Source organism: Cyprinodon tularosa, unplaced genomic scaffold (assembly GCF_016077235.1).
Source record: "Cyprinodon tularosa strain WSP-4 unplaced genomic scaffold, ASM1607723v1 ctg32, whole genome shotgun sequence".
Lineage (NCBI taxonomy): Eukaryota > Metazoa > Chordata > Actinopteri > Cyprinodontiformes > Cyprinodontidae > Cyprinodon > Cyprinodon tularosa.
Window position 1 is genome coordinate 666,682 of NW_024039030.1, and position 15,199 is coordinate 681,880.

The following is a 15,199-nucleotide window of genomic DNA, read 5'->3' on the forward strand; positions in this document are numbered from 1 at the left end:
TGATTTGGCTCATTTTTTAAAAATCCAAATCCCTGTATCCCTGTATTTAACCTTTAGGCAACAATATAGGGCAGACAAAAATATATATTATTAGACCACTGTGGCCTAAAAGCAAAGTGTGGAGATAAATTAATGCTGACTGACAGGTCCTGGTTATCACCTATTCATAATTGAATACATGTTATCTCGAGCTTTTTTTTAACACCTTTTCCACAAATTGTTATTGTTGTTTATTTTTCAAATAAAGAATTAATCACCTGCGAAAAGTTAGAATTTTTCTTTTTACTGGGTCTTGTTCTTATTGTCAGCAGTTTGTTGAAAAGTTTGCAAATTAGTCTGGGCATAACAAAGTGTTAACAACACATTAATTTATAATCTTTTTGCTCTGAAAAGTCAATTTATGTTCATATATTTAGTCTATTAGTTTGCAAGGGGATACTGGAGGAGGTTCTTGAGTCGGAAATATTTTGCCTATTGAATACATAGGCTCCACAAGAGGGCGCTCTTCTAAAGCTTTTCAATTTCACACACAATACAGCTGCTCCTTTGGCCTATGACCCTTCAGTTGTCTAAGGGGAATGGAGGAATATGCCCAATTTCTTAGATTACTTTTATTGCCTAATTGTTAAAATGAGTGCTCTTTGATGAACTCCATCCACCTGTTTAACAAACGTTTTTTTCTTATTTATCAAATGCAGATATCTTCAGAAAACTCATTGATTAATTATCAGTGATGGCGCAGAGCATGAGCATTCTCAGCTGCTGCTTAGAGCCTGCAGGCTCCTCAGGCCTGCTTGACTTCTCACGGCATACAGATTTAACTACAAAGCTTCTGAGTCTGCTATTGAATTCATTTTAAATGTTATTACATTTCACATGTATACTTATTATGAAATTAAAGTTGATGGTATTATTTATGTTATTTTTTTAAACAAAAAAAGACTTTTCTGGATGGAGTTTGCATGTTCTTCTCATGTGTTGCTGTTCTCTCTGTGTGCACTAAACCCAAATGCATTGTGGGCTGACTAACTTTCGAATACCCATAGGTGTCAGTGTGTGCATGTATAATTGTGGCCTCTGTGTATTTCTTCTCCAACACTGACCTCTGGGGAGAAAACTAAGTTAGATATTGTGTCTATGAGTGATGTTAGCTTGGATACAGTTCTCTAGTGTCCCACCAACTTCCCTGGGTCAAGAGGACGGCCTTACCTTCCTGTTCAGCTTATCCAGTTGTTTCCTCTCAGCTGTTGATAGCTGGCCTCTCCAGCGGACCACACCAAAGATTATGGTCCTAGGAGTTTTTATTCTCTTCAAACACCCTCAGAAGATAGATACATTAAATGAGATTAAAAACAGGATGACCTAAAATAAAGCCATGCCACAGCATCCCAGTCAGAGTTAAGTCCAGACTCTAGCTACTTTAAGGTGGACTTTCTGTTGTGTTCTAAACAATAAGGCAATAGTGGATATCAGAGTTTGAGGGAGTGGTGGCCTAGTGGTTAGAGCATTGCGCTTGGGTCCCGGGGGTTCTGAATTCAACTCCCAGAGCCACTATGGGTCCCTGAGCAAGGGAGCTCAGAGAAACATTGTGCAGCTCCTCAAGCACAATATTTTCTGGCAGAAAAAATAATCCTCAGGTTCCATCAATAACATCATCCAGGCTCAAAGAGGAAATGTGCCATCAAACCATTACCAAGTTTCATTATTGGTATAATGTACTTCATCTGCAAAGCTTTATAAGTTTTAATTTAAATGTAAAATATTCAGAAAGTTCAACCTTTGTGACTCACCACCACAAAAATGATATTTTCCTGAAGTTCCTGATGATCTTTAGGATGTTTTTAAAAGAGAGACTTTTAAAAGTCTCAGGGACTTTGATTCTGTTCATCTGTTCTTAGTTTTATATCAGACCTGTTTTATTTTTATTTTTTTTAGGATAATTTAACTCATTTCTACTGGTCTGCAAATAATTACTTCCTAGTTCCTAATCTAATGTTACTAGAGATATATCTGCAACATGCTGGGAAAACCATTTCAGTACTTATGTATGTATTTCTTAGGTATATGTGCATGAAAAATCAATGTATCAAATCTGAACAAAAATAAAGCTGGATATTGTCTAGTTTGTCAATTATTTCTGCATCTGTCAAAGTTTTATCTCCACTGTAGTTGGAGGTGACTGAGTATTGGCTGATTGGCTGTGCGTCTTTGATGACGCGCGGCGCACTCATTGAATATTCAGAAAGAGCGTCTCTTCCCTGCCGCAGAATTAAGCTCGGACAGCGGACCATGGGGAGCAATGGAGAACTTTTAATACTGAGATGTTGACTTTTTAGGAACATTCAAGTGGGACGAGGCTCCCGGTACGAGGAGGGCAGGGTGATAAACAGGAAGAAAATATACCGGAGCGGCGAGAAAACTTTAGAGACGATCCAACAATCTGCGGTGGAAAATCCAGTTTGCTCCAATTGATTTGAAAGATGAGCTTGCTGTCTGCCATAGATACGAGCGCCTCCGTGTACCAGCCAGCGCAGCTCCTCAACTGGGTCTATCTCTCCCTGCAAGACCCCCATCAGACCAGCGCCTTTGACGCGTTCAGACCCGAAGCCAACTCTTCCCACACGGATCTCAGCTTCAGCAAGACTCCCGCTGCGCCGGACCTGAGCTCTTCCCTCAACTCCAACTATCTCAACAACTTTTTCCAGCTGCAGCGCAATGAGGTAAAACTCCCGATCTGCTTCCAACCAGATCAGCTGAGATGGGTGGGCAGCAGAGGGTTCAGGGTACAATCCGATAGGGCCCCTTAGATAAAGTTTTCAAAACAAACTGTTTAGAGTAAAACTCTTAAAAAATGCCAATTCACTGCAAATCTATTAATATCAACCATATTTTAACATTTATGCATAATATTCTAAATTTAACCATTATTTTTTTCCAGGGTGACAACATTCATTTACATATAACCACTTCTAAAGCACACAAAACATTTCACCTGTTCTGGTGCTTTAGGGGCCCTAGCTGGGGTTGGTTTTGCAGCAGCTGCTATGTTTTGGGGTTTTTTCAAACATCACAGCTTTTCATTATTGCTCCCTTTATATTTCTGTTCATATATCTATATATTGTGAAACTATCATTGCTATTCTTATAGTCATCCATGTGCATGGGAGATAAGTGTGGAGTGTAAAAAGATCCAGGGCTGGTTGGATGGTGTTTACTTTTCAACAACAACAAGAAAAAAAAAATGATGTATCAGTTGTACAAACAAACAAAAACATGTATGTGGAACTATTCAGTGCTGCTTGTTGCCCACTGTTGTTTTTGGAACCCTAAGCCAAAACTGAGTTTCCCAATGCCTCTGGGCAGCTGTTTATTCACACTTTATAACCACACAGTTGATTTGATAAAACTTAATGCAAGAAAAAAATAAACAAAACTAGCTTGGATCTCTCCCTAACCACAACAAAATTCCAGGAAAATAATGATTTGTTTGTCATTCTAACATATCAACCATGAATGCCACCTTAGGTATAAAGTTGTACTTTTTTTAAATTTAAATAATTGCATAAAGGGGTCTCTTTTTCTGTCTTTGCCCATAGATATTTTCCAATGAAAGAATATATATATATATATATATATATATATATATATATATATATATATATATATATATATATATATATATATATATATATATGTGTGTGTGTGTGTGTGTGTGTGTGTGTGTGTGTGTGTGTGTGTGTGTGTGTGTGTGTGTGTGTGTGTGTGTATGTGTGTGTGTGTGTGTGATGCTGAAATATGTTTATGAGCTACAGATGAAAATAGACGTCCCAGGCCAGCTCTCCTCTGCCTGGAGAGAACCAGCCACTGCTAGGGTCTGCTCCTTCAAATAGACCAGGTTGTGCAAACAAAAATCTGTTCTTGTTTACATATTGTCTATTTTTGTATCTCCGAGTAATTTTAGGGACAAATATGCTTATAATGTGTAACGGGGCTAATCTGATACTCTAGACCGCAATGAGCAAAAAAGCTGCACCCAGACAGGCAACCACACCCCAGAACCCCAGCCCCCTAAACACATGTGTATACATACAGCATGCCATAGAAAAACACTTACACTGTAAAAATGTTTTTTTTTTTTTTTTTTGTAAATACACAGTAATAAGTGTTAATTACACTTCAGCTTAGTTTTCAAGAGGTCACATTTTGGACACTGGAGTAATGGATGGTATGTACACCATCTAGACCTGCTGGTGCTTTAATATGGTAACCAGGGAGAGCTTTTCAACACATTTACCATTCAAAATCTGCAGGAAATTGTGTTTTCACATGGCATATCACATGCAGTTGTGTAATTCCCTTCAGCCCATATGGTTTGTAAAGTGTTTTCAAACTGTGAGAACACACATAGTCTGGAAACAGTTTAAAAGGTGGGGTCATTTTCAATTTAATGCACAGCCTAGGCCAAGTAAAATAACCCACTCCAGACTTGTAATGGATGAGATGAGTAATGCTAAATTCTATTGTTTTTGTAGTCTAATTGGAATAAGATTGGAAGTTCAAAGATGCCTTGCACAGAAAATATCTGTCACTTTTGATAAAGTATCTCATGGTCTGGGAAACCTTTTTAAAGGAAACTTTTTAATCTTTCTCTCCATTTTGCATATCTTTGAACTGTGGACTGGTTCTACATACTAGTCACATCTACCAGACAGCTCCATACTGCTTGAAACATATGAGTGTTTGATTAACTCTCCCTCATTGTGACAACTCCTCCCTTGGATCTGTTTAAACAGCCGCAGATGTTCCCAACTTGCTTAGATCACTTCAGCCTGCAGTGAATAGTAATTCTTAAAGAGACAGTATAGGATTTTTTTTTTTTTTTTTTTTTTAGGTGATTTAAGTTAAAAGTTTATAAGTATTTGATTCCTACCCTTCAGTATCTATCTTCAGTTTGTATAACCCAAATTATCCGATCTCATAGTCTTGAAATCATTGTCGACTCTTCATTAGGATGTTATTTACACAGAAACCAATGATTATTTACAAAGAAAATAAAGTTAGGAAGCGACTGTGTACCATTGATTTTTCTTCATGAAACAAGATATGAGAACAGAGCATGTAAAGTTCGGGAGATGAGATTTCGCAGCTTCGTTTGATTTGGTTTTCTTTCTCAATACTCCACTGAAAATAGAACAGACCACCTCGAACATTTCTTACTGTGACATCTGCTTGGGTGAATATCACACTGAGACACTTAGCTGCCCAGTAATGCAAGAATTAACTTTCTATGGCCTCTCTTAGTCCCACAGCCTTTTCTTCACTCAAAATGCTTCCGTATTGCATTTATTATTATTTATTTATTAAAATCATATATTTGTTCCGTTCTGTTCTAAGAGCATCATGCACAAGTTGGTCATGACATGAGGCACTGGATTTGTATTTTAATTGACAGCCGGTGCAGATCTGCGACATTGACTGCAGCGATGTTTCTTTAAATTTAAGATAAGCGGCATTCTGATCTTTTTTTTTTTTTTTTTTTTTTTTTTACTTTTCATGGTTGGACCCTGTGAAATGCGGGGTGTTGTTTCAATTAGTGTGATAGTTGGGAGAGAAGTGAAAAAGGGGGACAGTCCTGGACATCTGGTCACCCTATGAGAAGTGGGATTCTCTACGCAGTCAGTGTGACAGGAAAATAAATTTGCATTGAAGCTTGCAGAGTCAGATGCAAGCTGTGTGACCTGGCCTTATGCATTCATAGAAAGTAAGTCACAGACCTTAGCTTTGACAGAAATACCGAGATCCTAACATAGAAGGGTTTGTTTTATTTATTAATAAAGGACATAAGTTAAGCATAGGCCATTAATGGTAATGCTTATCTGTTTATGTTAATAGTAAAATTGTTATAACTAACACATTGATTTATTTGAAACTGAACTATTTGTTACATAACAACAGTTTCCCCCAAAATTACATCTGATCTTTTTTTTTTTACTGTTTAAGTTAGAAAGATTCTTCTGTTGTTTTTTTTTTTCAAAATAAAAGCAGAAACTCATAAAACAAACAAACAAATAATAATAATAAAAAAGTAAAGTAAAGACATTGGCCTATGTATATTTGTGGTAGGTTATGGTACCTTTCAATTACTTTTGAAATTGAATATTTAGAAATAGAATGTGTAAAATGAAAAGATTTTGAAATCAGAAGCTATAGCAGCTCTGCTTTAGGTATACTAGATCGCATATGTGTGCTGGGAAAGTCTTAGGTTCAATCCTAATACTAAATTAGTGAGTGTTAGCCAGGATAAGCGCTGTGGCAAAAGTGCTGGAAGTATGGAAGGAAACTCTTCATGCTTGCTATCAATACTTCATTTAGCATAGGGACCTTCTGACATGCCCATATGGAGCTCAGGAGCTATATGGTTTCCCACAATCCTTTGCATCAGCGGACATCCCGAGTCTATCTCAGGGAGATTAATGAAAATACATGATTGCTTCATGTGTTTTCTGTACGACACATGCAAACAGACGCACCTTCATGTGTTTCAGTTTGAGTTACCGACAGCTTTAGCTGTTTGCTACATTTTTGATTTTTTTTTGTACATCTTTTTTGCAAAACTGTTATCTTAATTTGAATGTGTAAAGTAAACACTTTTGTTTATAGATGTTGGAGATCGGCCTGTTTTTTAGTATAGTTCTGTTTTTCTGACTGTGACTGACTGGATCTGCTTCTGTCTCCTTGAACCCCAGTCGGCCTCGGCAGATGGCCGCTCACACTGAGCCTGGTTCTGCTGGAGGTTTCTTCCTATAAAAAGGGAGTTTTTCCTCTCCACTGTCGCTACAAGCATCCTTAGTGTGAGGGATTGCCTTGGAGTCAATGAGTCGATGCGATCAACTGGTTTTCCTTAGATGGAAAACTTTAAATCAATTTGACTGTATGAGCTGGTGAACTGTTAAGTGCCTTGAGATGACTTGTTGTGAATATCCGCTATATATACAGTAATTAAACTGAATTGAAAGTATTTGAATTAGGCCTTCATTTAGTCATCAGAGACTAAGGACTTGAATGCAGAAAAAACAGGTTAGTTATTTTTAATAACTGCTGCTGCAAATAGTGAGTTGAGTTGTTTGCAGAGCTACTGGTGCCAGTAGAAGATTAGATGTTTGGGAAACTAAAACATTCCCACTGATCCCTGACTGGTGTTTTAAACAGCTGTATTAAATTAAGCTGGGGATCTACATCTGTTCCCATGAATTCTAAGCTAAATAATGTTCTTGTGTAGGTAAACTCTCCTGTACTTTGATAATATGCAGACATTTTAAGATTAATACGCAATGAAACAAACATTTCATAGCACAATTTCACAAAAAATATTCACACAACAAAACAGTCGAATTTTCCCAAGAGGTTTTAAGTCTATCAAATACACTAACTTTGCATCGAATGGTTTTAGAAACACTCTTGCTTATGCCAGTGAAAAGTAAACCAATACCTGGTTTATTACTGGTATTGCTTTGCTGGAGCTCCTACATGAGATTGGAGTCCTACCATTTGACAGAATCTTTCTGAATTATCTCTAAACTGCTGAATTGCTACCTCTTTAGAGTTATCTCTTGCATCCACTCACTTATACACACACAGTTGCACAATATAAACCAACTCCTCCCCTCCATTAGCAGATGTGTGTGAAATCTCTTTCACTTGTGCAGACAGATATTGGTTTAATGCCAAGCGGGGAGAATGTGACATTGTAAACACAGTAAAGTTTCCTGTGTTGTATAGTTGAAATAACTTTGCAGTCTTCTCCAAAGTGATGATGTTTCAGCGATGAGAGAAACAGCAGAGAAACACACACACACACACACAGATGGAAAAAAAAATCGGAAAACTCCAGAGCCGTAAGTCTTGATTTACAATGGCTGTATGTAATAAATGAACATAAGTCTTAAGGCTGGAGCTGTTTAGCAAGACAACCTTACAGTCTCCAGATAAAGACTTGGCCTTCACCCATGGCAAAGCTGCTATGGCTAAAGTTTCTATGCTTTGAAACAATAAAAACCGATAGCAAAATTTCAGACCAGACATAAACCCGAGACTCAAAACTTATGGCATTGCTGGGAGGGATGAGACAAAGTTCGGATTTCACAATCGATCAAATGTTTTTACTTGAAATTTTACATGTTTGTTTTAAGTGTCAAGATTCAAGGCAGATGTCAGCTGAGATCCATTGCAAAGCTTTCTCTGGGTTAATGAGAGGCTTTTTAAAATATGTATGTTTGCTCTAAAACTTGCCTAATTTCCACCAGAGGCAGGCTTCTGTCTTGTGTTTCTCTTCTGGGATTTAACCGAATAATACAGGAATGGAAAGGAAAAGCAAAGGAGCGCATGCAACGATTTCCCTGTTTTTAATATTCAAAGAGCATCCTCTATGAATTCATTGGGTCTCGTTGCATGCGAGGCTGGTTTCTGTCGCAGATGACAAGCTGACAGAGACTAGTTTAGCTCCAGCAGTGTGTTGCTGATGTTCCACGGACTGGTCAGGGAGCATGTCTCTCATCTTGTTTACAGTGAGTCATCTTTTGTAAAGTCCTGTCTTGCTCCATGAACATGCTCAGTACTTTTCCAGTTAATAAGCACAGCTGGGCACAGCGCCAGATGTTCTGAATTAAATAAGAAAAATGGTCTTAGAGGCTTGGAGGCCTCACATGTTTTTTTTTTTCCCTCATAGCAGAAAATAGAACCATTAAATATGATGTGCAAATCTACTAAAGATAAAAAGATGATAACATATTTTCAAAGTGTCAGATTACTGTGTTTAAAATGAGCCTCATCTTGATGTTTTCTAGGCCTTGAACAACAACGTGTATAAGAATGTATCCCCCTATGGCTCCCTAAACAACATAGTGGATGGACTCAACTCCCTGACGGACCATTTCTCAGACCTCTCCCTGTCTTCAGAGCCCAGGAAACCCAACAAAAGACCCCCACCCAACTACTTGTGCCACCTGTGCTTCAACAAGGGCCATTACATCAAAGACTGCCCTCAGGTAAGATGCGCCTTAGACATGCATTACTTTGCTCTTTTAATGACGCATGCATTTTTCAATTGGTGGATATACCTACCTCTCCTGTGCAAATATTTTAAATTAAGCACGGCTGCATTTACGTTTTGCTTTTCTTCTACATAACTGTCTACGTTATTTGTAGTTCTTGAGCTTCATCCTATTCTGTCTCATGTTACAGCCACAAATGTCTATCTATTCAATGATTATTGTTTGGAAAAAACAAAAGGCTTCATGTTGAATGTTGGAGAAATGCTGGGTTTCAGCAGCTGAGACTGAACTTGTTTACTACTACTACTACTACTCGTTATGAGATAGGGTGAGCTTCTAGCCTAGTCTCAATGCTTATACAATATCTTAATGGTTTATTTTTTAGTTTTTTGCGTTTAACTCCATGCATGTTCCTATTCTCTGTAAAGCTTCCCTGCTCAAGAAGAGTTTCCCCTTCAACGTGACAGACTCATCGCATTGTTTCACTTTGGGAATGGATTGCTCAGGGTTGTTGTTACCCGATCTCTACCGGTAGCACGATCTGTCCCAGCAACTCATTTGAACATACGCAACCAGTAATACAACCGGGTCCCCACTGAATGCACTTGATCTAAAATGACTGAAAAACTTTTTTGAAGTAAAATGTGTAAAAGGTTAATAACAGCCGTTTTTTGTGTCTGTAAATAGGATCCTACCCTACTTCTGCTAGCTAATTTTTTGGGGGATTTGGGATTTGTAGATAATTTGAAGAGTCTTATGTTTTGTATTTTGGTTTACTTTTATAGTGTATAGTGTTTAATCCAAATAAAGAAACAACTAAAATACAGTTAAAAATTGTGTCATCATAGTGCGCTGAGCATGCCCTGTGATTAATCAGACAAGCAATTTTACAGAGACAATGTAAAACACATTCACTTCTCTCAGTAAAGATTTTAATGAATTTTATGTGATATCATTTAAGATTATTTGAAGATTTCAGGACAGAAAGAAGTACCATATTTTCTGGATTATAAGCCGTTACTTCCCCCCATGCTTTGAACCATGCAGTTTATAAGAAGATGCAGCTTTTCTTATGATTTTTCCTAACCACCAGAGGGGGAAGTCAAAGTTGGAAAAATTAAGGGGTATCATTTTCATTTAGCACAAGAACATGTTAGCAGCAGGCAAGACTGGGAACAAATATCCCAAATTCAAACATCTTGACATTTATTTGCCTCATTAAAGCTGCCAAACCAATGGAGAGACTGGGCTCAACTCCTGCATATCTGAAATAAAGAGCTGACAAAGCTTAATCTTTCAGTAAGGAGCTCTTACTTTTGCAAGCCAACAAGTTAACAGAGGCTAGCATTCTTTTTTTTCCCTACACCAGGGACTATATGTCCCCCTACAGGTTTGGTGGGAGACAGCTCAGAAGTTATCAGTGGCTTATAGCCAGGTGCAGCTTATATATGTACATTTTCAGTTTTTTCAAAAACATTTAGTGGGTTCAGCTTATAGTGAGGTGCTCTCTTTAGTCCAGAAAATACGGTACTTCCAGTACTGTAATTACATTATTATGGCGATCTGGATGAATATCTGCTTGCACATGCACAGATGACCCGATGGTATTTATCAGATCGGGTAGTGAAATCGGTTATTTTCCATGTTAGCCTACCTCCACACAGATTGTTTTGTATATAAGCAAAAATGTATAATATTGTCTCATCTGAGCAGAGCACCTCTTACCACCTTTTTCCTATGTTACCTTTGCTTGTGGTCAACTGCAAGCAGGGATTAATCTCTCACCTTTCTCTGACCTTGTTTTCCTTGGTCTTCCTGATTTCATTTTTCCTGTACTGTTCTTGAACAGCCCACAGAGACTATGAAGGAACAGCTGGATTTGTAGTGAGTTAGATATACACAGGTGGATAGTGTTTACTAATTAGGTGACATTAGTTTTACTGCTTTCTTTTTAGGGTTGTGAAAGAAAAGGGTTCAGAATACAGATGTAGTTCATATTCTTCAGTTCCCTATTCATAAAATACAATAATTTTCTCCAACTATTCAGAATTAGAATAAAATAAATCAAAGTTGGCAAAGTTTTACTTGACCCAAATGGTAAAAAGTCCAACTGGTTTGCTTATATGAATAAAGTGACGTGGGTCAATGATCTTGCTTCACTCAGCTCCTGCCTTTTCTCCGTCTCTTGCTGGACCTGGGCTGACCTACTTGTTGAACAGGGTGGCCTCTGTCCCCTCCAGTCATGTGTGTCTGCTTCTCTATGTAAACTTGTTTGCATCTTAAGAGCTGAACACTTACACAGACTAAAAATGTATGATATATTGCAACATTTTCATATTTCAGGGTATAATTTTTTTGTCTGCCTCAAATTGTTTGTACGGTTAAGAATCAAGAGTCATAGACATACTGAGGGGTCCGTCTTATCTTTAATGCAGCTTAAGAGAATCATTATTGTTACTTTCTTTGCCCTTTTAACTTTGTGCAGACTTTGCCTTTTACTATATGTTGTATAACTCTTACAAAATGATTTTCTTCAGCTCCCAGTCTAAAAGGTATTTCCACAATACCTGAAGAATCTTAAGGTTTAGGATTCAGCTTTGCTTTTTGCTACTAGCTGAAACGTATTTCAACCGATGGCAAATCTGTTTTTGTTTCAATAGTGTTTGGCTTTGCAGGGTGCACATATTTCGAAGTACTAAAAAAATATACAACATGTAAACTAAAAAAATGAGCCACGTCTGCTGCTTAAGCTACACAATATATTCACATATTACAGGAAAAGGAGCTTTAGTCCATTTTTCTCCATGCTAATTTTTGCTGGATGAGGGAGACTTCTTCATAAAAGGTTGCATTTTTAATCTATTTCGAATATTTACATGATGCTTATATGATGTTATTTCGGCAGTCTGTTGTTTTTAGCACTTTGCAACAAAAGTTTAATAAAAGAGTTATAAAAAAGGTTGATTGATTAGATGCAATACCTTGTTGCGCAAATTACTGAGTGAATGCTATAATTCGTCTTTGTACTTTTATAATCTGTAAATCTTTCAGAAAATTAATGCCATTTTTGGAAGACACACCTTACATCATTCTTTTGAGCACAATACCAAGACTTTTAATCAACTATGGCTTCTTTAGCCATTCATTGTTTAGGTTGCACAGTATATTGTTATTGTAAATAATCATCATTAATAATAATATTGCAATAACTGCCTGGAGTATAAGGAAAATATAAACTCCATATAAACCTCTATAAACTCCATGAAACCCACCCTGTGTGTTTGTGATTTCAACAAACCTAAAGCTTACCAACATAAACACAGTAAGGTTAAATATTTTTATATTTTCCAGAAGTTATATTGTCACTTTGATATTCACCAACAATGTTGCATGTTTGTTTCTAATATTATCCAACCCTACTTACTCTCCTGTCCTGGGGTACAAAATACCAACATATTTTTTTTTTTTTTTTTACAAGAAAACATAAGATATGCCCATAAATTCTAAAATAGTATCCTTCAACAATATTCTAAGTTAAGTGAATAAACTTTTAGTTAGCTGCTAGTTTGAGTCCTTTTGTTCATTCTAGTTTTATATGGAGGAAGTGCTGTAGATATTTGAGTACTTAGTATAGAGATAAAATATGCACATAAACTTTAGAAGAAGAAGAGTAATATTTTGTTTAAGTTTGAGTGCATTTGAGCAGAGACTGGATCATGTAACTGCTTGGTTGTCACTGGGTAATACAGGAAAGCTTCATCCTCAGGGCGATCTAATTTCAGGAAGGGGAAAACATGGCACTTTTCCATGGAAGTGCACAATGTTTGCATGGATACGCTTTTTTTTTTTTTTTTTTTTTTAAGAGCGGATTGGAGTCAAGTAATTTTGGTTTAACTTTGCTCAGTTCTTTTTTTCCTCTTCCCCTTTGTCTTCTCTCACTTTCTCTGGCTAACATGCAGTTGAGCCCAAGCCCATAAATTTCCTTTGTATGAAATATTAATGAGAAGCACGTGTGAGATTAAAATGCTTTGACTTGTTTTGTGACAGATGATGACTGGTCTCAGGAGATCTGTAAAAGACCTGACCTGATAGAAAATGTATTGGACAGCCCAGAGCTTAGTGTGGGGATTAGATAATCTAATAAAAACTCTAATGGGAATTTCAGACTTTATATCATGCAACTTTTGACATTTACCTTTGTTTTCCCTTTAAATAAATGTTCACATTTGACACTTAGTGAAATTATGATGTTACGCAACAAAGGAGGTGTAGTCTTCTTTTAGTATGCATTTGTAACTCTACATAAATAAATTAGTTTCAATATGTATGAAGTGTATGAAGATGAATTCATACTTTCAAAACGAGTGATCTTTACAACAAATAGAAAAAAAAAGCATCTAAAAGCTTTTTTTGTATAACTTTAAATTAAGATTTATTTAGGACTAATAACATACTAATTAAACTTGTCAAGAATTTTAAGATAAGACAGCATGGACTTATGATTAATCAAAAATGACACTTATTATTGATCAAAATAAGATAAATAGACTAATTGGTTAAATTATTTACCAAGAAATACATGAAATAATAGATATAAAGAACAAGGATATTAACAAGGTGTAGTCATGTACTAAGCCAATTAAAAAAATTAAGAAAAAAATTGTGTACTAATGTTAAAATTAACTGATGTCTTTCTAATAGTGTTTACTTAGTCTTTTATGACCCTGAAAATAATTTCTGCTCCAGGTGTTAACAGCAGACAAAAATTGCTGTACGGTGTCGCCATCTCCCAACAGTTTATATGACCAATTTGGGAGTTTTCACAATAGAAATTATTGTATACCATATAAGATTTTGAGTCAATATACCCACCGTACCAGGCTCAGAATAGCATTGCTCTTACTATATTCAGTACAGGTAAGGTAAGTTAATCAGACATCCATCCAACTGGCAGCAAAGTCTGAAGCTTTTTTTGTAGCTTTAGCTTTTGCTTTAGTGAACTTAACTGTTCATATTATATTGTAGCGTCTGATTCATCTTGGCATCCACTATCCATTTGCAACTGTTCACTTGATCTTTGACTTTTTTCTTTTTGCGCCTCCGAGATCCTGATTTACTTTGCTTCATGACTTCCTTGTTTACTCTTTGTGCTGACATGCAGCATCATACTTCAAGTCATGTAGTCTTATGGTAAATGCACAAAGGGCTTAAATTTACTAACAAATAGGGCAAAAGCTAAGTGTAAACACAGAAATAAATTATAATATGCCATATTAGTGAAATTTTAGGAAATTAGTGAAATATTAGGAAAACATTTTTTATGCAACCAGAGTGAGCAAATTTGAACAAAGTATGTGCCTTAATCCCTTCAATGCTTATTCTATAGTGAGTTCTACAAATTAAAAGGGGAAGTGTCATAATTATTGAATTAAATCATGAAATAGTTAAAGCTGATTGAGGATTCATCAAGGTTTATTAGTCCATTAGTTCAAGGAAAGGTCTTTGGTTTCTGATTATGACTTATTCTGTAATTTACTCTTGGGAGAATAATAAATGTGAGAATGAAATCATAAAACTACCTTTGGTTAAACCAAAGAACCCTCACAAACAGAACTGGATCACTGCAGGTGGGTGGTTCTCATAGCCTCATCTCTCAGCACAAGTCATGGGGAAATCTCAGCACAAACAGCTGATGGGCACTAAAACTGGAACGTTTCTTCCTCTGTTCCAGTTTATTGGATATTTTGCTGGTTCTTAATTTTAAATAAACAAAGATCTAGCATTATCATCAGCAGGGCTGCCAACTTTTCACCAAACCTTGGAGTGAGATTTTTAAATAGTTTGCAGAGGCAGCCCTTGTCACAGTTAGACTGAAAGGCTCTAAGGATAGGTGCAACTAGAGGTTGTGGGTTTTTAGAGGATTTAACTGAAACTAAGTGGAAAAATGTGGAATTTTTATAGCACAGTAAATGTTACTGAATAACACTAAGTGATCCGTAGTTATGTGGAACATTTTCACACAATATGCATTACTTTCTATATTCTGGTGATTTTCAGAGAATTTAAGTAAAAGTATGGGCCCTACAAAAATACTTGCATCTACTGTAAACTAAGAATTTCACAAGTGTGTTTATTAATAATTCTATGCA

At 36.5% G+C, this 15,199-nt stretch overlaps 1 protein-coding gene across 1 annotated transcript in view; it reads left to right on the forward strand.

Annotated features, from left to right (window-relative positions):
- The first annotated feature begins 2,247 nt into the window (after positions 1-2,247).
- zcchc24 (zinc finger, CCHC domain containing 24) overlaps positions 2,248-15,199 on the forward strand; it is a 67,647-nt gene continuing 54,695 nt past the window's right edge. The window contains exons 1-2 of the mRNA XM_038293095.1: positions 2,248-2,720; positions 8,844-9,044. Coding sequence (XP_038149023.1) covers positions 2,481-2,720; positions 8,844-9,044 — 441 coding nt within the window. The 5' untranslated portion in view covers positions 2,248-2,480. The remainder of the gene's footprint in view (positions 2,721-8,843; positions 9,045-15,199) is intronic.